The sequence below is a fragment of the Equus asinus genome, chromosome 30 (genome assembly GCF_041296235.1).
Source record: "Equus asinus isolate D_3611 breed Donkey chromosome 30, EquAss-T2T_v2, whole genome shotgun sequence".
NCBI classification, from domain to species: domain Eukaryota; kingdom Metazoa; phylum Chordata; class Mammalia; order Perissodactyla; family Equidae; genus Equus; species Equus asinus.
In genome coordinates this window covers 13,604,476-13,629,735 of record NC_091819.1, presented here as the reverse complement: position 1 = coordinate 13,629,735, position 25,260 = coordinate 13,604,476, and the positions used below count along the sequence as shown (strand labels likewise).

At 39.1% G+C, this 25,260-nt stretch overlaps 1 protein-coding gene across 1 annotated transcript in view; it reads left to right on the top strand.

Annotated features, from left to right (window-relative positions):
* The window catches only part of USH2A (usherin), a 743,449-nt gene that overhangs the window by 633,630 nt on the left and 84,559 nt on the right, over positions 1–25,260 (top strand). Inside the window, exons 60-61 of the mRNA XM_070501449.1 lie at positions 1,048–1,210; positions 12,128–12,482. Coding sequence (XP_070357550.1) covers positions 1,048–1,210; positions 12,128–12,482 — 518 coding nt within the window. The remainder of the gene's footprint in view (positions 1–1,047; positions 1,211–12,127; positions 12,483–25,260) is intronic.

Genomic DNA, 25,260 nt, shown 5'->3' with positions numbered 1-25,260 from the left:
AGGAGGCGGGTGGTGGGAAGGGAGACGTTATTTAGAAGGCGAGTTACACTCAGATGAACCTTATATATTTTACAGTGTTTCCCTGAACCCTATCTCATATACATAAACTGTCACCTGGAGTTTCATGGCATAGGCTAGTGGTCAATGAAATCATCATCTATCTATGTGGTCTTAAAGAAGAGCCTCTCTCACTTCCTCCATCCCTCTACATGTTGTATAATATATAACACCCAAGTGCTAAAAGAAGAAAAGATGTAACTCACGTTAGTGTACAAAACAAATTGCTTCACCTTAGATTAAAGAAATTTGCCAATCTCATACCCAACATATATTTGGAACTCCCGTATTACATATCCTTAGGAACTTCTGTTCGCATATGAGTACCACTTCCCACAGAGTTGGTTAGGGCTAGGGATCTGCGATTTTGCTATGCTTCCTCTCTGAAATTGTGAGTCAGCTTGCACACTTCTCTCTACAAACTAGACCAACGCATTTTGTTTTGAAGCATATTGCTTTCCCTCATCCAGTCCACAAGGAAATAGTTTTAAGTTAATGTTGTCTTGATTTAAATGCAAAATCAACTTCTGCATCTCTATATCCCCAAAACTATGCTATGGAGATAGAATATCCTTCAAATTCATGTTTGATTCCCATGTGTTGAGAGATGGTCAATATTTTAAAATACCGGGAAAAATAAGATATTATTGAGAGCATACAAGATGTGTAGGTCACATGCATACTTATGAAATTCAAGTACATTATCACTTTCTGCCTAAAATGACTGCACTAAAGAAACCTCAGTTCAGACAAGCACAAGCTTTATTGTCTATGCCTATAGAAATGTGGGGGTAATTAATGGATTCTCCAAAAATGATTCCCTATCCAAATATTCAAATCTTATAGAGATTTATAGTACTAGTCTAAAATATGTGTATAAAAAAGTTCAGATAAAATGGTTTTCATGATATCCTTACCCTTGTGTATGCATATGTAACTCTCTTTTTCCTGCTTGATAAATGACTGAAGGTCTCGATGTTTTTTTTGAAGGAAGTTGTGGAGTTAGCAATAGGATGTTTGGCAAGACACATGAAGCAGCCCCAATGGATCTGAGTCCCCCTGTTGTTAAGGCACTGGGGTCAGCCTGCATAGAAGTTCGGTGGATGCCACCTAAAAAGCCAAATGGAGTCATCACCAACTACTTTATTCACAGGTAACATTGCCTATTACTATTATTTTTAATTATTTAAGAATGGGTACTACTCCAAAATTGTAGAGACAAATACATTTTCTATTTCCATAAGAGAATAAATGGGAATTCATGATTTTTGAAGCACCTACTAGGGACTAAAATTGGTCCTGGAAACTTTTACCTGTTATCCAAGAAAAAAAGCCACAACTACCATGTAACATTTTTGTTTGGACCTGTTTGAAAGACAAGACCTCATAGCGCACGTAAGCCCTGTGTTGGATGAAGTGGAAGAACAGCCCTCTAGAGGCTGACTAGAACAGACATTCCAGAGGAGGAACCGCATCTGGGAGGAGAATTTATTTCCCATCACCTGTTATGTGGAGGTTTGAGAGGCATTTTCTCATCCTCAGAAGGTGGTGCTTTTCACCTGCAGAAAGAGTGGCTCATAGCAGCAGCTCCCCTTTTGTTTTAATGAGTTTCCACTCAGCTGGCTAGAGGGTGTAGGTGGAGCCTCTTTTCAACCCGATGTGCAGAATGTTTTGTGTATCCACCTAAAATCAAGAAACGAGAGAAGGGACAGGGAGAGAAGAGAGAGAGTGAGGAGAAAGAGAGAGAGAGAGCGTGGGCATTTTGGTTTGAAGGGTACTGTGCTCCCTGATCCAGCCTTCACCTGAGCGACGTGGATATAGCTTTAAGTTAAAGTTTTCTTTAAATAAATAATGAATAATAAAGAGGGGGGGGAGAAGGAGAGAGAGATAGAGAGGGAGGGAAAAAGAGAAGGAGAGAGACAGGCAGAGAGAAAGTAAGATTGAGACCGAGGACGAGGGAGAAAGAGGGAGAGGAGGGAAAGAGAAAGGAAAACCAAAACCCAAAAGCGAGTCAAGGGGCAGAGACCCTGTCAACTGAGAACTTGCCATCTGTCTTAGTCCATTCGGGCTGCTGTAACAAAAATACCATAGGCTGCATGGCTTATAAACAACAAAGAATTATTTCTCACAGTTCTGGAGGCTTTAAGGTGCTGGCAGATTCTGGGTCTGGTGAGGACTCAATTCCTGGTTCACGGACAGCTGTCTTCTCACTGTGTCATCGCATCTTCACGTGGTGGGTGTGGCAAGGGAGCCCTGTGGGGTCGCTTCCATCGGAGCACTAAACGCATTCATGAAGAATCCACTCTCATGACCTAATCACCTGCCAAAGGCCCCCCCTCCTAATATCATCACCTTGGGGGTTAGGATTTCAACGTAGGAATTTGCAGGTAGGGGCCCAGTGATTCAGACCATAGCTCTAAGACAGGAAAGACCCTATCTAAGGCAGACACTGGCAGACATAGCAGATTTGCAGATTGAAAACCCCATTCCAAAAGCCATGTGTTTACACCAGGCCTACAAAGCACAACACATTCTTCTCACATCCTCATCCCCACTTCAGCATCCTTTGTTACTCTCTCCAGCAGCCTCGTTCCCTTCCCTTGTTTGGTCCTACGACCTGGACACAATGGGGAAACTTAGTTTAGGCTTGTTTTACAACTTCAGATATTGAAACTCTTTGATTCAGATCACTCTTCAGTGATGAGCTAAGGGTATGTAGGAAAACTACGAAAGGAGGAAGTATTATTGCATTGCTGTTTATGTAAATGACACTGCCGGAAATGAGCAAGCCACATTTCTTCTCAGCAAACATTAATTTGAAGAATAATATTTCTGATTCAAATACACATGAACATGTAAAAATGGCTAACGTGAATTTACATTTTACGCTAAGCACATTAGTGCAGGCTCTAAAATGCCCATCCTCTCGGAATAGTTTTCTTTCATCTACTTAATGCTAATTGTATGAGAAAAGCACATCAAATTCCTATTCTGAATAAAGGGAAATAAAGTATCTGTTATAGCCCGAGACGTGGCTTCACTCTGTTGGTTTTGTAAATAAAGCTCATGATTACAGTGACTATTCCATGGCAGCTATTGAGAGGGAAAACAGGAAATATAATGCAGAAAGCCCGCTTCAATGAAAAATACTGTAAATTGAATTTGACAGCATTTGATGGCATTTGATTATTCTAGCCACAGCCAAACAATGATATAAAGAGTAATATGAAACAGAATGTGTTACTGCCTAGCAGACTCAAAAGCAATAAACCTTCCTGCAATGTGACACAATCACTTCACAATCATAATTGTAGCCTGTTTGATACCTCTGAGCACAGCAGAAGGGCACTGACTGACATAGATACATTTTGTTTTTTATTTAAAGTGAAATGAAAATGGCGCGCTAGGGCTCCAGATACAATCGTTATATTCACCTCCATAGGCATGAATCACCTGGCAGTTATTTCAGTTGAAGTTTAAATGTGCTTCGACAACAACAATATCAAATTTTTCTTAGATAGCTGCAAAAAAAATCAGAAATTTGTAAGGACAGAAATAGAATGTAGACACATAGTTCTTTTTCATTCTGGGACTCTGTGGAGCCCCTTATATAGTTACAACCACAAGCCTGCGTTGTTTCTGGAGAGGTTATGGTATGTAATTTCTACTTCTGTTGCCACCAAAGGAAATACATTTAGCTCAAACCAAAGACGGGGTTTGGCCTATGCAGATATTTTCATTAAATTGTAGGGAGCCAATTTGTCAATTTCATTTTGAAAATGCTTGTTACTCTGCTCTCTCCAACCCCCCAAATCATTTCCCCTCAGTAATTCCCTTCTATTGTTTAAATATAGCCTCTAGAGAGCATCCTGTTAAGTGTCTGTCCCAAGAAACCGATAAAATGTTTATAACTTTAAAAAACAAAATGAGGAAAGAACCTAATAAGCACAAGGCTATTAATGTGATTGCTTCTGTTTAGTTTACCTGTTAACTTGATACTTTATTTAGGCTATTTTGTTGATGACACGAGTTACAAAAAAGAAGATTTCTTACAATAAGGACAGCCCTTATGTTAATGTTTTGCAATCTGTTCATTGATGGGTATAGACAGACCATCTTGGGTGTTTCCTTCTCCTCATAGTGACTTGGGTTTGTATCAAGATTCTTCAGTATGCCCCCTTTATCTTATATCTGTAACCTTGTAAATGGCAAAATCCATCTACAAAATCCAACTTTCATCCACAAAATCCACCAAACCTGTTTTCTTAGAACTTTACAAAACATGTAATAAAATGATCTATCATTAAGATCTTCTATTGTAATAGAGACAAAATTGCATGGGGTTTTACTCTCATGAGCTGTCTCTTTAAATAAATAAAAAGATTTCATCAATGTGCACTAAAAGGCAAAAATATACACAAACACCCTCTAAACACTGTAAAAATGGAAACAAATGATGAGGCTTCCTTCTGAGTATTCAGTAAGGTTTTGGTAAGATCTGAGATAGTTTTGATGGATGGATGATATGAAAGAGTATTCCAAACAGGGAACTGGAAATAATAATTTTCTAGAGTGGATAATTCAGCTGATTGAGTAAACTAAGAAGAGGGGGCGTTGACTCAAAAGTGAAGGAATTTTTCTGCAATCAATTTGTGTTGTGTGAAAAGATAGATATGGATACGGATTTGCAAAGATATATGATAGAGAGAGACACACACACAGACGCATATGTTCATATCTACTGTGAGATCTGAGCCCTATTACCAATGATCTTTACTATAGTAGGAGATATAAGTCAAACTAAGCAAACCAACAAAAAGAGCTATATGATGTGAGGAATACCAATATTTACAAAAAAATTTACAGGAGAGAGGAATTCTTTCTGTATGAAATATTCATGGAAGAATTCATGAAGTTGATCCCATTGGACTTGGCCTTACAAAATAAAAATTTAATTACAATTTAAATTAGAAATATATTTGTTGGAATAAAGTTTTATCAGTACAAAATATTACCAAAGTTCTTTATCCCTTCTTTATGACTTACCCATGGCATATATAATTCCCATCAATAGAAGTGACTACTATTAATTTTAGTATATAACTTTGATGTTTTCTTTTTATAGTTTCCCTTACATAAAATGAATCATATTGTTCATACTGTTATGCAATTTTCTTTGAGCACTCACACACACACACCTCATTTCTTTTAATGACTCAACAATATTTTATTATATGGATATGTATCATATATTATTTAACTGGTCTCCTACTGATGGCAAAATAAGTGATTTCCAAGTTTTCATTACAACAGCAATTCTCCAAAAACAAAATCCTTAAGATAAGCATATGGAGGATTATTCTTAGTACTAGAAGTGCGGGGTCAAAGTTTTGTGCATTTCAAATTTTTAGAGACTGCTAAGTTGTCTTCCAAAAATGGCATATCAGAACTTCTGATTCTGAAAACTCTGATCAATACTGGGTCTCATCAGTCTTTCAAATCTTTGTCGGTTCAGTATTTTAAGTGGCATATTATTGTTTTAATTAAAATTTTGGTCATTATAGGTGAGCTTGTTCACCTATTTCAAATATTTATTTGTTATATATGTGAGTGCATATATAAAATATTATATATCCATAGACTGTTTTATTTTGGATTGTTTCTTCTTAGTTTGTCTATGCTCTTTGTATATGAAGGAAATTGTCCCTTTAGTGATCATATTAAAAATAATGTATCAGGGGCCAGCCCGGTGGCGCAGTGGTTCAGTTCACACGTTCTGATTCTCAGCAGCCCAGGGGTTCACCAGTTCGGATCGTGGGTGCGGACATGGCACCGCTTGGCAAAAGCCATGCTGTGGTAGGCGTCCCACGTATAAAGTAGAGGAGGATGGGCATGAATGTAAGCTCATGGCCAGTCTTTCTCAGCAAAAAGAGGAGGATTGGCAGTAGTTAGCTCAGGACTAATCTTCCTCAAAAAAAAGAAAAGTATCAATTATTTCTTTCATCACTTTTATTTCCTTATATCTAAATACAGACTTGATTTTGTTATAAGAAATGAGACAAGAAATCTAAGCATTCATTTTGGGAAAAAGCTGTCTAATTTTCCAACATTGTTTTATACTTCACTCTTTTGAAACGCCACCTATACAAAATTCCCATGTGCCATCTGATCCATTTCAGGACTTTGTATTCTGTTTCATTGTGGTAGATAGAATTTTAACCAGCAGAGCCTAATGCAAAGACATCTCAGGTGAAGAAAATTATAGAATAAGCATAATTCCCAACACTGAAGATATAGGGCTCAAGTAGTAGTCAGGCTTGGTTGGAGCCTTTGTTATTTGTAGCAGGAATATAAAAGATCCACTTGATGGTAGATTTTGGAAGACTTTAAATACCTAAGTCTATTTAAATAATAGCTGAGGAGGTTAGGTTTTTTTTTCTGGAAGCAATGTGGGCCATTGCAGATAGGCGGTAAAACAGAGACGCAATGTGACACAGTGCACAGAGCATGGTATCTGTAGTCAAAAGACATGGCTTCCAGGCCCCGGGTCTGCCACTTACTAATTATGTGATCTTGGGCAAGTCACTATGTTTCTTCAGCTTCCATTTTTATGTGAAATTATGTTAATAAACATAGAGAATAATTAACCTCCTAGAATTTTATAAAAATTAAATGAAATAATTTCCTGTGAAAGTACTGTGTTAAACATAAAGTATGATAAAAATAGGAAGTTATCTTAGATGTACCATCCATAATAGCCATGCTTTAGGAAGACACATCTGGCAGTTCTAGATGTCTGTTTAAGGACAAAGGAAAAGGTTCACGATAATAAAAGAATCAGAATACACAACAGTATGCCTAGCACGATTCTGTTTTTCTTTAAACATATAGAATATTATGTACACTTCTATGAGCATGAAAAATGTCTGGAATGTTAAACACCAAAAAAAAGTTAACAGTGCTTATCTCCCAGAGATGCGTTATGGATAATTCTTTTAAACGCTTGTGTTTTTGCTCATCTGTATTTTCTAATTACTTTGTACAATCAATATGTAATATGGTGTGATAAAGACAAAATAATAAATTCAGTAGGTCCAGATGCAAATCCCTCATCACCCTCTGTATGATTTTCCTGTTTCCCTCTCTGTGATCATCGGCACTTTCTGTAGCCATCAAGGGCTGCTCAGGAAAGAGAAAACATACCAGTTATTTTAATAGAAAGAATTTAATGTAAATAATATTAACTGGTTGTAAATTTGTTAACTAAGTAACTGAAAGGATAAAAAGAGAAGTCTAAGATACCATAGAAGTGGCAACTATAGGAAACAGCTGCTACCCTTAGAACCAAGGGGACCAAGGGAAGCATCTAGGATTATTAAATTTAGGAACTTAGAAGGATTCTGGCACCCAGACATCTGATGAGCCGGTACCTGCCAGAGGGTACAGGTGTCTGGGGGAGGAGGCATGAGATGAAGCTGGATTTCTGAGTGTTGGAAAATTCTCACACTCGAATCATTTGCACCTCAGGGGGAAGGATCTGCTTTCAAGGTGAAGAATCCTTGCTGGAGAGATGCTCACATAATCAGTCAGCCAGCAGGTAGCAAATAGAAAGGAGCCAGTTCCTTTTTGCTTTCAACTTTCTGATCTCCCTCTGGCGCCCCCTATTGGGAGATCCCAACATAGAGTCAGCTGGTAAAGCAGAAATGTGGATTGCAGAGTACCCACTCCGCTATCGTAATGCCAAATGTAGAAGGGTAGGTTTCTAGCTGAGAGATAATAGCTCAATAATAGGCACAGTTATTAGTTAGCCAGGTTTTAGAGAATCTTGGACTCCTCCTGTCAACCAGTCATTCAGTTATTGCTTCAAAAAATATGTATTGTTTAATAGAGTGTGCCGTGATTCGCTAAGTGCTGAGAATATATAGATGAATAGGATAGAGTCTTTACCTTCAGGGAGCTTGTAGTATAGTATGAGAGATACAAAAATGGAAATATGTTACAATACAGTGTGACAAGTGAATCAATAAAGAAAGGACAGCATGTAATAGGATATGATAACTCTGAGACAGAAGCAAGGGAAAGACTTTCTGGAGACAGTGACTTGGGCATAGAGTTTTAAAAGATGAACTGGGGTTAGCTTATAGAAAGGCGGAGAAAAGGAAAAAGGATGAGGTGAGGCACTGCAGAAGAGGATTCACAAATATCAAAGCCATGGAGGCATGAAATATCATGGACTATGTGGGAACCACAAGCAAGCGTTTGATTATGACTGGAATACAAAACGGGAGTAGAAATCTCAGAAGTCAGTCTAAAGGGGTACACACAGGCCTGTTACACAGCAAGTCACTGAAGAGTTTTAAATGGGATTAACTCAAAGTTTTTGGAAGGCCTTCGATGTCTCTTGCCTAACACGAGAGCATCTGCTCACTCCACAAAACTGGAAGACGCAAACTCCACAGGGCACTTAGTCAATCACCTGTGTTTCCACTTCCTCTACTATCAGCCTCATTCAGGAGTGACATTTATTCTCAAGTGGACTCTTGAGATTGTCTCTTCACTGTGTGACTCTCTGCTGTCACTCCTGGTTCACGGCAGCCTTTACCTAACTTCTAGATTCGTCTTCCTAAATACAGCTTTTGGACATCATTTTGATGATCACTTCATTTGTATCATGCATCACATTTTTCCCAGTGATTGTCATGTGCATTAGTTGATTTAATTCTTACAAAAACCCTGGGACATTACACACTGTAAGGTTATTAACTCCAGTTTACAAAGTGAAATGGAAACAAGGGAACACAGGAGAAGTTGCCCAAGGTCATTTAATTAAGCGGCAGGGTTGGGGTCTCAACCTATCTCCTCTGGCTACAGCTGTTTCTGGCTATTTATTTAAATTTTGAGTATTCTTAATATTCTTCATGAGGTAAAGGGGTAGTTTCAGAATTTTAAATTGCTATGGAAAATGCATTGAGTTAAAGGAATTCATTTTCATTGTTTTTGAAGATGAGCACTGAGAATTCCTGGCTGGGACTGAGGAGGGAGGGGGTTCTTTAAAAGGTTATATGACGCTAAGACAACATAAATATGAATGCCTTTTAAAATATATTGTTCCTAGTTTTAATACTTATGTTTGTTTTCTTCTTAGTGTTAAGCAATTGAATTAACTCTGGTTGGAAAGCGCATTTTGAATTATCTCCCAAATGAGCTTAAGCATAGAATAACCATTTGGCTATTCAGAAAGAACTGAAAATGAGATTTCCCTAAGCACAGACTCTTCAGGAGGAAAAGTTTCCAGTTAAATGAACAATTGAAGCCTAAGTCTTAAATAAGTTAGGAGTAATTGTGGTCTACGCAACCTCTTCTGTTCAAAGTTTATTCAGACATAAAGATATTCTGTTTTTAACCCCACAGAAGGAACATTTACCTCACCATCATATTACTTTATTAAGTATTCAGTACTGCTAAGAAATACTTAATCAGGCTGCATCCTTTAGTTGTTTTGGCGGATAAACTTGAGTCTAATATAATACTTAACATATAATACTTAATCTCTTACATAGTATAGATTTTTAAAATTCACTCTTGCAGGCAATTTTTTTAAGACTGTCCATTTTATGGCAGGCTTGGTTACACCTCATTGTGGGAATTCATGAGGGTTTAATAAAAATTAATTGAATCATCATAGAAAGGTTGAAGCCAGACAAAAAAGAAAATTTTATTTCCCCACAGAAGCTCCCATGTTTGTTTCTGTATGTGTTCCTAGCAAAGACCTTTTAAAAAACTCACTGAGAGAAGTCCTTGGCTGTGAGCCCTGTGGTCCTCATTAGAATGGATCCCTCCCAATGCCACACCTGGTACCTTATATCTGCAGCAAGTACAAAGGCCAAACCCCGTAAACCTACACTGAGTGTGGAATCGGGCCGACACACGGTAGTGAGGAATAATGAGGTGGGTTGCCGAACCGTAATTGCAGGTCACCGAGAATTATCTCTGAAGCTTCCACAGCCTCCAGCGGGAAGCTTGTCATTGCTCATACTTATGTCGTAGTGATTTATCAACTGGAGGATGATCAAATCCCCAGAGCCCAAGATTTTAAATATCCTGCCTTTTTGGGAAAGGCACCGTCATTTACTTTGTCTTAATAACCTTTTCCGTTTTGATGGGTAATCTGACATGGCAGCATGTGAATATACCAGCATCTGAAGGGTATGTTAATTCAATACTCCTCATGGCCTGGAAAATACTGATTTGTTCATGAATCTTGTCTCAAGTAGAGAGTAAGGTAAAGGAGGAAAGCATCATCTCTTGGGTACATTCTTCCGCAACCTAGAATACTACCCTACTAAGAAAGGAGAGTTGATAGAGATGAGACAAAGACGCAGAAAAGCCGTGCAATTATATGCCTTTTGGCCATTCATTCAAAAGAAATGATTGAACTTACTGGACCCACATGCCGGGAATACAGAAGTAGACTAACCCCACAATTCCTCAGGAATTTCCTCTTCTGGTCAAGTCTGCATCATGACTTTACATTCAGATGAGCAAATAACTCTTCCAAATGAAACATCAGATATTTGGGGCCATCCCGACAACTGACAATTCCATTTCTCTTACTCAGGTGTTTAATGCTCTCCGTATTGAGTACCAAAAGAGTATGCGTGGGCTCAAGTTTCGACATCAATAAAATCTAAAGATGGGGTGCAACAATCTGCTTCGCAGGCAGTTGAAAGAAGTTTTCGAGCATACTCTGCATTTTCCTAGGTTTTGGAGAAGCTATCTAAAAGGAATTTGACTTTTGCCCTTTAAAGATCTGTAAAGCAAACTCCTATTCTATGACTTCTCATGTTGTTTTCATTAATTTGTGTTTAGCTTTATCTTCTCCACTGAGCCACGAGCTCCTTTAGGAAAGGAGTGTGTTCTTCATCTCTGCTCCTGGTACAAGGCCTGGTGTATAATGAGTGCTCAATTAAAGGTTTGTTGATGAATACAAGAAAGGATGGTCCTTATTTTGAAGGGTTATGGTTTAATGGAAGAGGAGAAAAATCAAATGAAAAGAAAATAAGTGACAAGCAGGGAAGTGAATTTAAAACATTTTTAGAACATCCTGGAAACAAATGCCAAATAGCATCGTGCTAGGTAACTGAGGATAAGACTGTGGGTTTCTCTTCATCATTCCTCACCCTTCAGTATGCTAGCCTGGGCCTTTTCAAGTGGAAATCTCATGGCTCCAAGAGCAGCAAGAGGGTCGGCTTCAATGTGCAAACGCTTTCAAGTCTACATTCATCATCTCTGTTACTGTCCCATTGGCCAAAGAGAGTCATACAGCCAAGCTCAGAGTGAGTTTGGAAGCATATTAGCAAAAGACGTGGCTACTGGGAGATTTAAATAAATTGAGACCCTTACTGCAATCCACCTACATCAGAAGAGTAAGAATTCCCAATACTATCAGCCTCTAATAGTTGCACAGGGTGTGGTTCCAGTTGTGCAAAAAAATAAAACCCCAATACAACTTGATGTGCACACACACATATACATAAACATTTAGGCAAAGATCCAGAAAATACCAACAAAAGTATTAATAGTACTTACATATATGCTTCTGTGTTTTTAAATTTTTAATATTAATTTTTTAAAATTTTTAACATGTGTGTTTCCATGCATTGCATGTGTAATTTTTTTTTAGGAAAAAGTCTGGGAGGTGATACAACAAAATGTGATTGAGAGTGATGTTTCACTTTCTAAAATTTTTAGTTCTTCTGTATTTTCTATGTTTTTTATAAAATACATGCATTCTTTATGATTAGGCAAATATGCATATAAACCAAATATATGCATATATATATCAACTACATGTATATAAATGTATCAATTACATTTTTTAAATGACATTGAGTACAGTCTCTGGTGTGCTCTTCCATCTGGTCTTTCCTCATCATGACACCAGGAAGAGACAGTTGAAAAGTTGAGCTGATAAAATCTAAAAAGCAATTTCCCACTCTACCTACCAACCTGTTTTTTGAAGTGTTGACGTTTGCAGCTGTCATTGATCGCTTTCTTGGTTTCCTTTCAGACGTCCTGCTAGCACTGAAGATGAGTCCCTTTTGTTTGTGTGGTCAGAAGGAGCCCTTGAATTTACTGATGCTGCAGATACTCTGAAGCCATTCACACTCTACGAATATCGGGTCAGAGCCCATAACTCCAGGGGCTCCGTGGAGAGTCTGTGGTCCTCAGCACGGACTCTGCAAGCCCCACCTCAAGATTTGCCAGCCCCTTCGGCTCAAGCCACTGGTCCTCATTCAGTTCTGCTGAATTGGACGAAGCCGGGATCTCCCAATGGCATTATCTCCCAGTACCGTGTGGTCTACCAAGAAAGACCAGATGACCCAACGTTTAACATTTCTACTGTGCATGCTTTCACAGTGATGGTAAGATCTTGGGAAAAAGAATAGATGCTTAGATTATCTGGTTAATATGTTGAAATTCATTTTCTTATCCAATTTGTCATTTTTCTTCGCTGAGGTGTTAAATAGCTGAAAATCTTTCACATGTGAAAAGAACAATGTAGTGACGAGGATAAGGGATACTGAGTATAAGGGATATTGGAAACCAGTTTGCAGACCACAGTTAATTTGTATTACCTCAAGCACATAAGTGAATCTCTCTTTGACTGATTGCCAAATCCATTAAATGGGAATATTAAACGTGTCCTTCTACACCTCATGGGGATGAAGCTCAGATAAAATTAGCCAGAAACTTAATTGTCTTCTTTCTCAAAGAGCCAATTATATCACATATGTAAATCTATATCTATCTAGACATATCAATATTTATATTGATATTTATATCAATGTATCTACATATATATATAGGACTCATATGGGTGAAACGACATCACCCACAGTAGATAGATAGAGCTAGAGATATCTCTAGATAAATATAAATATGTGATCTAATTGGTTTTTTAAGGAAGAAGAAAATTCAATTTCTAGATCTATGAGGATGCATACATATAGAGATCACAGGCACTGTAATTTAGTGGTGATTTTTCTGGATTGGCCCCTCCAGCCCACAACACAACTTAATTTAGTCCACCTGGAATCTCCTAAGAGCTTTCTTTATACCTGGCATAGCCTCATGTTCAAAGGGAGATACAGGGATGGTCCTCATGTCAGGGAGCTTCTCTTTTATAATATTACAGAGATGAATTGAACATAAGAAAAAAATAAGAGAAATAATGAATCACAGCCAATAATATCCAACATCTCAGGATTCAGACCCAAAACTCCAGCCCCTACTAGCTGTAAAGCACAATACAAGAGAGAATAATATCATATACCAAATACATTAGGCAAAAAATGCTCTGAGAGGCCAGCAGAAAGCCCTCAGACTGAAGAGGCTTCATGGAGAAGATGAAACTTTGTGGTCTTAGGAGTTAAATACGTATGGTTTTCAAAATGTGCCAAGACCTTACTAAATATGAAAACCCCTCATAAATAAGAAAAAATGAATAATAAGCATAGAACATTATTTTCAAAGACCAAACATGTTTCTATACTTCCAATAATTTAGGCAGCCCAATTTACACGAAGATTATCTTTAGTATATAACATTTATCAAAATATCTAAATAATAGCGGGCAAATATATTTTAATGAAATTCCAGAACAATCTTTGTAAATGAATAGTTGAAAGTGCTATGTTTTCTCACCGTCCTTATGTTTAACTTTCTCATATATCTAAAACCTAAGCATCATGTGAATGAAGGGATAATATTAAAGAAATCTTTCTTTCAGAATTGATACTTCGTTTTTTGTTTGACATTTAGTTATCTTTACATATCAGGGTCTTTCATATTACATGTTCCAGGTCCTGCATTATAAGCATTCAAGCAGCGTTGTTAGGTGTAGACCACCTTTTTTAGTTGATATGTGATCCATGGGGAAATATATTACTTCTTACCATATCCTTGGAATTCATGTTCTAAACTTTCGCTCTGAAAGTAGAATACCAAAGAATGAAGTAAAAATACTGAAAAACATTTGATATGAGTTTTCTGAATGAGATACCTTAAGTGTATTTTATTGAAGGTGCCAATATTGCAATGATTAAATATCTGATCTTTTAAAATAGGGCTTTCAGAAGTATGAGCCTAACCATTTAATCTCCCCAAGTTCTACTGAAGTCCCTTGTAGGGTATCAAGGCATTCCTCTATACCCAGTTTCATTTCACAACACAAGACTTAAATTATCTGGTGAACTCTGTTCTTTATTTAATCTGCTAGGTTCTATTTTTATCACACTAAAATGTTCTAGAGAAAGAGGGAGGCCTGTGGCCCCAAGCTTTAAGCTTCACACAGGCCTCTGTTCATAGGCCCTCCCTGACGTAGCTTCTATCCTGACAGCCCAGTATTGCCGCACTCTGAGAATAGCCAGAATAATTAAAAAACAATAATATTTCTGCATCCTATTTTTGAATGCATGTGAGTGTCCAGAGTGGCTCCCCAAAATGTGGATCTTTGGCCCTGAGAATTCCAAGAGAAGACTGAAGTTCATCAGGAAAGATCCCATTTGAGCTTTTTAAGCAATCAAGGACGTCTTCCACAGAGCAATTGGGCCAACATTCAGACATTCTGGTCACTAGGCCAAGTTTCCAGGTCAGAAGGCTACCATGACTCTTAACGGACTGACATCTTTGAAAGAAGTAGCCAGAAAAATAAATAATTATCTCTGACTTTCATCCATTCCTACGCTCCCAAGACAATGTGTTCAAACAATTTTTTTAATATATCTAAAGAAGGAGGTTCTACTACTTAACTCAACTCACCATCAGAGAAGAATGTTCCTTTTATTCTAGCCAAATCCCTCCTCTTGTCACTTCAATCCATCTCTTCCTGTTGAGAAGAGCGTGACTTCTCTGCACTAGTACAATGGGCCTTCAGGGTCAAGAACAGATTATTGACGATTCAGTCCAGTTTGGCAGATAGCCATTGACTCCTATATTCAACAAGTCGATACTCAATACTACACTCGACTGTGTTACTGAAGTCTACCGTGCGATTGGGCCCTTGAGCAGAGCAGAGACTGTGGAGGAAGATGAGTAATCAAGTCTGAGGCAGAGATTATTACTGCTGGGCAGTTCAGATTTTTAAGTTTCTTTGCTTCTGAGTTTCTGCTGCTCATGGTTTGATAATTCCATGTAAATCTCTCTCTGAGTGCCGCCCTGGCTCTACTTACTATTTCTTTCATTCCTACACCAGCTAATCTTCACTGTCTCCTTGCATTTCTGTTCCCACCCTAGGAAATCTTTCAAGTTTTCGTTTCATTGACTGCTTTGGCTGAAATTCTCCAGAGCAAAGGAACTACAGTTTCAATTAGTGAGACATAGACGCCATCCCCACAATTGCAGGATTACAGTTCAATCCACAGGCTTGCAAGAGGTATCGCTAATGCCCCTCCTTCAGTCTCTTGTTTATTGGGATCCCATTTCTGCACAAGGGGCCGCCAATAAATTGCCCATAGTGTAATGCCATCACTAGCTTGTCCCAAAGCCCCCCCCAGAGTTGTTTATAGACAGGTGGATGTTGCTGGGAGAGCCACATAAGACAGGTGCAATGGATGCATGAATCCTCCTGATGGTGGCAGTGGATGGAGAAGTGGCAGTGGGGGCCCTCCATAGGGGTGGAGAGCATATGTGTTGGCAGGAGCAGCAGCAGCAGCAGCAGAGGCAGCAGGAGAGAAGAAATGGAAAGAGTGTGGGTTTTAATGTATCACCAGCTTCTCTCCCAACCTCACGAAAAGTTTCATCTCTCTTTGAGCCTTAGTAGGTCCTTCTAAGGGGAAGAGAGACAGATCTTGATTTTTAGAGTCTCTTCAGACCAATACCCTCCACTAGTGAAAACAAGCTTTAGGAAGAAGTCTTTAAACTCCCTTCCCAATTAGCTCTGTGATGAATTATGCAATGTCAGGAGAGAAACTGTATTTAGCTTTGCTTGGCATGCAAGAGTTCCACGGTGGTATTTACAGGGAACACTCCTGGCGAGGTTGGCGACATTGCTGCCACCATTCGGATTTCTTCACTTTTTCTCAGTGGCATCTGCCATCACATTGGCAAAAATAACTTGGGATTTAAAGGCAAAAGTGCTTCACCTGTTAGTCTGTGCTCTAAGTATAGCCCTGCTTCCCCCACAGGGTTATAAAACATCAAGTCCAAATGATACACTTGCCCAGTACCCTGAAAGATAGATGGGACTTCACTCTGTGTGTAGAATCAAGCATTTCTGTGCGAGGGGTAAGCCAGTTATATGGGTCACTAAAAGTTGGCTTCCCATCTGAAAATAAAATCCAGAATTACAAACTCTAGTTTTTAGAGTCTAGTTGCCAAATTCCCTTGCCCAATGTCAAGAAGGAGGTATTCAAAATTACCTCGTGTAGTTGTTCAGATCTTTACCATTAAGTGGCTATGTGGGGAAAAAAACAAGATAGTTCATATTGCCGTATTTTGATGAGTTTGTGAGTAAATTGGTGAATTCATTTTTAATCCCATTTTCATTTTGGCTTAGTATAATATAAAATATTATTGCTCTTTACCTATGATCTTAATTGATTATAGTTCTTAAATTTGATGGTTCTTAGCCTTTTCTCCCCAGATCCATTTGTAAGTCAATAGAAATGCCTAGGAGATGGAGCTATCTAGAAGGACTCCTTTGGCGGCTATCTTTCCAGAATGAAGACAAAATTTATAGTAAAAATAATTACTATACTTTCCGTATCAGTTCTATAAGCTGAGATTTTCACATTTTATAACATGAGGTAATGGTGTCATTCATTTCTTTATAGAAAATTACAAAATATGGGTAGGTAAATGTCACACAAATCAATGGATACTGGTTGGTGCAACGAACGCATTTTGTTGTACTGTAGTGATGCATTTGCTTGGATGTTAACTTTTCACTTACTAGCCTTGCTTTATCTTTATCTGTTTCATCTAGTAATACCCTACCGATCACAAATACATATTGGAGATTGGCTTCTGGCCCATATTATTGGGAATGCAAACCATATAAATCTTCTTCAACTTCGTATGACTACTTCTTTGACAGAGCTTTAGGCACCGGCCCAGTGGTGTAGGGGTTAACTTTGTGTACTCCGCTTTGGTGGCCTGGGGTTTTCAGGTTCAGATCCCAGGAGTGGACCTACACCACACATCGAGCCACGCTGTAGCAGGTGTTCCACATACAAAATAGAGGAAGATTGGCACAGCTGTTAGCTCAGTGACAATCTTCCTCACCAAAAAAGAAAAACTGAGCTTTATTTTTTCTCCAACCTCTTTACTCCAACAAGCTTCATCAGAACGCCCTTGCTTGATCATCAGTAGTTTCTAGGGCAGTTCCCACGGTTTCCCAGTCACTTTCAGTGACAAAGACAAGCCCAATTTGGTAATCAGAATTCATTTCAGGTGTTTAAAAAAATAACCCAGTCTAAAGCTTGACCTGTGTTAAGGGATCTACAGTGGCAAAGAGACAGCAAGTTCGTTTTCCTTCCTCTTCTTCAGTTCCCTCTTCTCTTGTTGCTTTCTCCAGGATCGTGGCAGAAAAGAGAAAATTAGACAAAAAGAAGCAGAGCCTTGGGGCCAGTCCAGTGGCATAGTGGTTAAGTTTGCAAGCTCCGCCTTGGCGGCCAGGGGTTGGCAGGTTCGGATCCCAGGCGTGGACCTATGTATCGCTTATCAAGCCATGCTGTGGCAGGTGTCCCATATATAAAATAGAGGAAGATGAGCATAGATGTCAGCTCAGGGCTAATCTTCCTCAAAAAAAAAAAGAGAAGAAGAAGAAGAAGATCCTTATTCATTAATATTATTCTTTTCCATCTACTATGGCCTTCTGTGGGGTTATGTAGAGGTTCCCCCATGGGAAATTCCATGCTTCACAGTTTCCTGATGCAGGCAACCCACTCTCTGGTTAATTTCTTGCATCCCTTTTCATTACTGCCCCAGAGATCCACCCTACCACCTCTTTTACTTCTGGGCTCCCCTCTGAGCAGTCAGCCAGTATCACATCCTATCACATTGACAAAACTCATTCCTTTCTTGGCATCCACTAGCCCTGGGGAAAGACTGTTCTACCAAATAAGATCAGTATAGCTAGTCCAGCATTGTCTTCTCTACTTGACCTACCATGCTGGCTGAGATCCAGCCAGCCTCACGACTTCAGAACTCATTGACCAAGAAGCAGGTACCAGCTTCTGTGTTAGGCCATGATCCCCAAATCCTGGAAACACATAAGAATCTCAGAAGACCCTTCTCCATCCTAGTAGCTGCATCAAAATTCCCCTATGAGTCTCTTCAGCTCAGTAGCAAGCCTCCTGAGAAAAGGAGAATGTCCATCTCGCCTCTCTTATGGACACCCTCAATTCCTTTGAGTTGTTCTCTTGGATAGCCCTCATAGTCCTTGAGAGAAGAGTGTGGAGGACCCCCATTATTTCCCCCAAGTAGTAAGGAGATAACCTGGAAAAGCTTCTCTACTGAATTCCTTTCTTTACCTTGCTTGTCATGAGCCCGGATCTTCTCTTATGTAAGTTGTCGTACATAGATCTTCAGAGGAAGATGGGTTTGAAGGTGTAAGGCTTCTTTCTGTAAGTCTTGGAGAGGTATGTCTAGCATTTCCAGTACAGTTTCTAAGCTGTACTCATTATTCCTCAATACACTCTCTTACATAACTAATTGGCTCCATCATCTTTCTAGTTGCTCAAGCCAGATGCTTGAGTCCTCCCCTTCCTTACTTCCATGTCTAATTCTCCCCTAAATCCTATTGATTCTACTTCTAAAATGTATCTTGAATCCTTCTGCTTGAAAACCACCTTAGGGTCTTCACATATGTTGTGTCTTCCTCCAACGATCACAATCTTACGCTTCAAATGGATCCATCTTCCTTCTTAATCATCTAGTCTGAACTAAAATGTTACTTATCTCACAGGACTATTGCAAGAGCTAAATAAATTAATGCATGTGCCACATACTTTAGGAGCTGTAAATGGCAATATAAATAGGCCGTAAAACTTTAGAAGTCCTACGATTTAGAATAACAAGCTAGAAGAAATGAGCAAATGTGGAAAAAGTTTTGGTTTCTATAAAGCACCTGTACTAATCTGATCATGAATGAAAACCCTTATGTTTTATATATTTGAAGCATTCCTCACTTGGCAACAAAATTCAGCGCTTGCGCATTTCAATGTTTCCTGATACCACAGTGTTAATTTCCAGGTAATGTCGCAAGTATTGGATTAGGCTTCATCCGCTTGCTAAATCACCTGGTGGAAGAATATGCTATTTGTCTCCCATGAGTTTCACACTGACCCATCTCCCCTTTTACCATAACATCTCAGGCCTGCCATCTAAGAACCCGCCCCAGGGGATTCCACTCTACATACAGATCTGTTTACCTACCTCGACACTCACAGGACCCTGCCTGTTCCCGTAGATCTGCGAGCCTATCAGCAAAACATGAAGTCTTTCGGTAACACTCAGACCCACCTCACATACACACCCACTTCCAAAATCACGCAGATTCTGCCAAACTGGCATCTACCTACTTCACCTGTGCAATAGAGCAGACTCAGTATATGAGGGGCAGTGTGTGTGGTGGGGGCAGTGGGGAGCGACTCTTTGCCCTGTTAACTCAGGGATGTTGTTATTTTCTGGCCTTTCACTGAATTATAAAGACCCCCCAGCATCCCACAGAGCCTTGTGAGAAACGAATATGAAAGTAAAACGAACTTGTCCACACACTAGCAGGCCCAGGCTATAAATTCAGAATATATGCCATTGAGCAGAGACAGCAAGCTGTAAATGGCGGTGAAGGGCAGAAGTTAATTGAACGACTGTGCTCTTGTCACCAGTGGAAAGCAGCCACTACCTGAGACAAGATGGCTGCCCCGAAGTACCCTATTACAGCCAAGAGATCACATCCTTAGCCCTGCAAGGGCTTATGGGTGAGGGGGAAATCATACACAGATGACCAATTTTTTTATGGTTCACAGCCGATCAAAGTGAAATTCAGCAGCTGTTCAGGACAAGTGACCACTGTAACGGCTGTAATATAACCTACTAAATAGAGAGGGAATTGCATTAGAGCAAGAGGTTAGCCGTGATTATTGGCAGGTGAGTGCTTTATTGAAGTTGAAAGACCATTAACATTGATAGAGTAATTATTTCAACTTGAAAGTAATTACCTTGATGGGTGATAACTTCTCTCGTGTTCCCAGATTTGATTGGGCCAAACAATTGTGAGCTCCTGAAGCCTAGAAAAATATTACAACAATCCTGTGATTTTTAAATTACTGAAACCACTGTTGGAATATTTTAATTATGCCGAACAGTGAAAAGATTTTACCTTACACCGGCTAGTGACCTCTCATGTAGAGAGAGACATTTGTTTCTTAATCCAAATGCAATGACCCACACCCACCACCTGTGAATACATGTGTGATGGGTTTGCAAATGAATCTTTTTATCTCGATATAATTTTTAAGGTGAAATAGCTTGTTAGCGCTGGAGCTGAGTGTTACTAAGCTCAAATTGCTGGCATTGTTATGAGATCTATGAACTGGGAGGCCCCAGAATAGCAGCTATCTTCTGTCTTGTCACAGAAAGTTTAAATTTGTATAAATTAAATATTTCAATAATGACATCACAAAAATGGAAAATTCTGGTTGCTGTGTATTGTGGAACCCAAATTTCAGATTTTATTTAGCCATGTAATTCATTTGTTTGAATGGCTTTTTTGCTGGATTTATGTGCTGCCACTACAAACACACGAATGTTGGGATGTTTTCTATTGATCCACACTGGACATCAGCAAACAAAATGAAAGTTGAAAACCTGGGTGACTGCTTCTCTGAAATCTCCTGCATATAGGAAAATTGTGAGTTATTTGCATAAAATCTAATGTGGTGATCAAAACCAAGAAATATTGCGGGACTCTGCCATCAATCAGTTATTCACATAATTCTCTTTTGAGAATCCATTGTGGCCAGAAGCTTCAACAGATACAAAGAAAGAAGGAATAGTCTTTTTCTCTCCAAGACTTGTGGTATTCTTGAAGCATAAAGGAAAGAGACAAAGTACAATGTAATAAGCAATTATTTGGTCATAAATAGGCATTGACTGTACTTATAAATACTTTAAAGAACCTAGAAGAACACTAACTCATACCCCTGACTCCAAACCCAGCATTCACCCTACATGACCACAAACCATTGACTGAACAAACACAGATCATGATTCTTCATCATGCTGTCAGAAAAGATGAATGTGATATCACCTTCTAGTCCCTGGATGATCCCGCAGACCTTTCTATCATCTTGGCAGCATTTGATCAGATGATCAGCCAATAAAGGGCTATCTTTATGGCAGCACTTCCCAGGAGTTTTTTTCTAATCAAAATCTCCGACTCTCATAAAGACAAAACAGGCTTCCACCTGTTGTCTGAGAGCCACGAAGGGATGTTTTACCAAGCAGGCCATAAATTCAGAATGTATGCCATGAGGTTCCTCCATCTCCCCACCTTTACTCTGAAGCCCTCTCCATAGACAAGGTCTTTGGATCTCTTTCGGAAGGAATGAGAGTGCATCAATTCCCGCCAAGCCAATAAGATTTGCTAACTGAAAAGTAAAATGACTGGTTTGAATTTGGTAGAAGAGTGAGGATTGAAGATAAAACCACTGGGAAAGTGTTACAAATGTATGATTTGAATTGTAAATCTTACCATTAAGCCAACCAATGGGTGAAGAAATCTGACATCTCACCAGACTTCTTAGCACGGGGGGCTCACCATGTGTCATATACTGTCGGGTTAGAGATTATGTTAAGGAGCCCCTTAGGTACTCTGAATTTAAAATAAGTATAATAACTCAATTTTAAACATCTTTTATAATACTTGGATTATGAAATATGCACATTACAAAATCAGAGAGTTTTAATTCGTTCAAAAAGCTGCGTTTTCTACCTCTGAAAGATAACGGCCACGTTTGGATAGTTAACTTACAGTATATTTTTAACACACATAAATGTTACTTTTTGATAAGACACAAGCAGTGAATTTTATCATAGAAGTTCCTATTGGGCGATTATGCTGCAGAGTTTTATTTTTGCTAAAGCAATTACGAGTGTCATGGCTGGATACCTGTGCCCATTAGTGGCTGGTTCTGTGTTTTTTTAGGATGGTTATTGATCTCTTGCTGAGCTGAGATTCAGGTTTTATGCCAGATAGGCTGATTAATGGGTTGGTTTCTATAAGTGGACTGAATGGGGATAGAAAGCAGGGGCAGCCTGCTCTGCCAACCCCAAATCCGTCAAGACGCATAGCTCATTATGAAACAGTTATCAAGGATACATGAAAAATTAATTGGGCTCAGTTTGATTCTGAAAAGAATCGTCTTTCTACTTGGCGGGCTCCCCTCCTCTTTCCAGATGTTGTGCACCGGCCCCTGGAGAAACAGCAAAGGGAGATGTATTAATACATTGTATTGATTAGATCAAGACCCCTGACAGTTATTTGTAGAGATACCATCTGGCTGCTGTTCGAATTCCTTCACCAAAAACAGGACGTGACATGTTATTAATCTCAACTCTCTAAGTATAGACAGTTGCCTTTTCTGCTAAACCGCATTTTACCATTCCGTGGGAGATGGAGGCAGACCTGAAGGGTGCAGAAATTAAGGTTATTACACAAATTGAGCCATATGGTCCAAATATTTCAGCAAGAAAATTGCCAGGCAATAAAAATTGCTCCTGCCTTCCTAATGGTGTAAATTACAGTTTAACCATAGCTCTAATGATGTCCTTCTGCCGCGCTTAACTACTGTTACATGAAGGACATTGTTTTAAAAATATAAAAAACAAGTAAATGCCAGCAGCGTGTTTTACAATCTGTTAGTGTGTCATTAAGAACACTGTCAGAATTACATAAACATAATGGCAGGCAACGCAGCATACAAAAGAACTCGTATGAAAACAGAAAGTGTCTTGAAAACTCTCTTCTTTATCTCTCTAATGTCAAGAGCACGGTCCCTTCTGGAAGTTTCAAGGGAGAAAAGCCCTGTCCAGTGCTATAGGCTAATTCTTTTATGTGCCCCGATAGCAGTGTTTTCTAAACAAGTCTCCCAAGTCCTAGGGGTCCTTTGTGCACATCTTGTCTGAGGTGAGAGGAGTGCCGACCAATTCTAAACGAAATGATGGAAGTTGACCTTTGTAAGTATTTCCCTTCTTGGGAAGAAGGAATAAGACGCCCCTGTCATCCTTAATGGTGACAAGTAGTATTGAAAGTACAATTTCTGCCATATTTCTGAAAAAACTAATCTTGCTATTTGGGGCACAATATTGAGAGGATGCTAACTCAAGGTAGTCATACAGTAAGGACCATAAATATTTGAGGAACACTGGAACCCTTCAAATGTTTTTGGATCTATTATACCAAAGCACCCTGGCATTTAAAAAATTATATCCATCCAGATCATAAGAATACTTATGTTTTACTCTCTAAAATTACACAATCTCTTCAACTTTTTGGCCTTCTGAGATGTTCAAAACACAATTTAAGGTAAAAGTCAGGAAAAAAATTTATCATAATTAGCTATGTATAAAATGTGAAGAAAAACTACTTTTGATATCTAGTGGACATTTATTTTTTCTTTCAGCACTTTTTTCTTCTCCGTGTTCCTGAGGGGAGAAAGCCTAAGGTACATTTTGCCCTTTAAACTAAAAAATTAAAAAAGAAGGAAAAAAACAGGAAACAAAAACATACCATCTTTTTTTTGGTGAGGAAAATTGTCCCTGAGCTAACATCTGTGCCCATTTTCCTCTATTTTGTATGTGGGACGCTGCCACAGCATGGCTTGATGAGCGGTGTGTAGGTCCAGGCTTGGGATCCGAACTTGCAAACCCCTGGCTGCCTAAGTCGAGTGTGTGAACTTAACCGCTATGCCCTATTTTGTATGCATTCATTAATACTAATGAGGACCAGTGAAGCTATGATTTCCTATGGCACAAAGGGCAGGGGTGGCAATCTGTTGTCTGGAGCATTTTCTGCCTGGAAGGCTCCACCCCAAGATGTCCCCATGGCCAGCTTCCTCACTTCTTTCTAGTCTTGATTAAAATGTCGTCTTCTGGGGCCTGCCCAGTGGCATAGTGGCTAAGTTCGGGCACTCTGCTTAGGTGGCCCAGGGTTCGCCAGTTCAGATGCCAGGCACAGATCTAGGCACCACTTGTCAAACCATGCTGTGCCAGGTGTCCCAGATATAAAGTAGAGGAAGATAGGCACAGATGTTAGCTCAGGGATAATCTTCCTCAAAATAAAAAAGATGTCATCTTCTGTCACTCTCAGGGAGACCTTACCTGGCCTACTTAGCTGTAATTTCAGTCCCCTTATCCACCACACACACTTTCCATCCCTCTTCCTTGCTTTACTTTTCTTCTTAATATTTAACATTATCTAGCAGTGTACATTTTTGCTTATTTATCTTGTTTCTTGTCTGTCCTCCAACTAGAACATAAGCCCCCTGAGGGCAGGAAACTATGCTGCCTTAGAACAACGACTTTTAGACAGACATTTGCGTAATGAATAAATGGATTAACGAATTGATAAAATCTCTAATGAGCCAGAGGTGACTTGCATTTTATTTCTTGTTCCTGTTCAAACTATAATCATAGTCTAGAATCCTTTTGCAGTTGCTTGGCAACGCCATATATTCAGTCTAAGAGGAGATCTGTATCTTCACAGATAAGTCAAATTGAGGTAGAGTCATTTGCACGTTCCAATTTCCATCTTTAAGCAGTTATTTCCTGAGAACTGTCTACATAAAACATCTTGTGGGCTCACTACACGTGCCGCTTCATTTCATCTTAACAACCGTTTTGTGGAGTCAGTATTATTATCTACAATTTATTAGTGAAGAAACAGGAATTCAGAGAGGTTAAGGTATGTGCTCAAGGTCACACAGCTCATGGCAGAGCTGTGGTTCCATTTCAGATCTCTCTGCTTCTAAAGTCTGCTCTTTCCACTCCCTAGTGCTGCCTCTTGAGTTATCAGCCTAGAGGAAACAAGATGGTTTTTATGAAAATCTAAATACCAATGAAAGCCACAAATTACAGTTCAATAAAACAAAAGTAAGAGATGCCACATAGCTTAACTGTCTAACACAAATAGAGAAA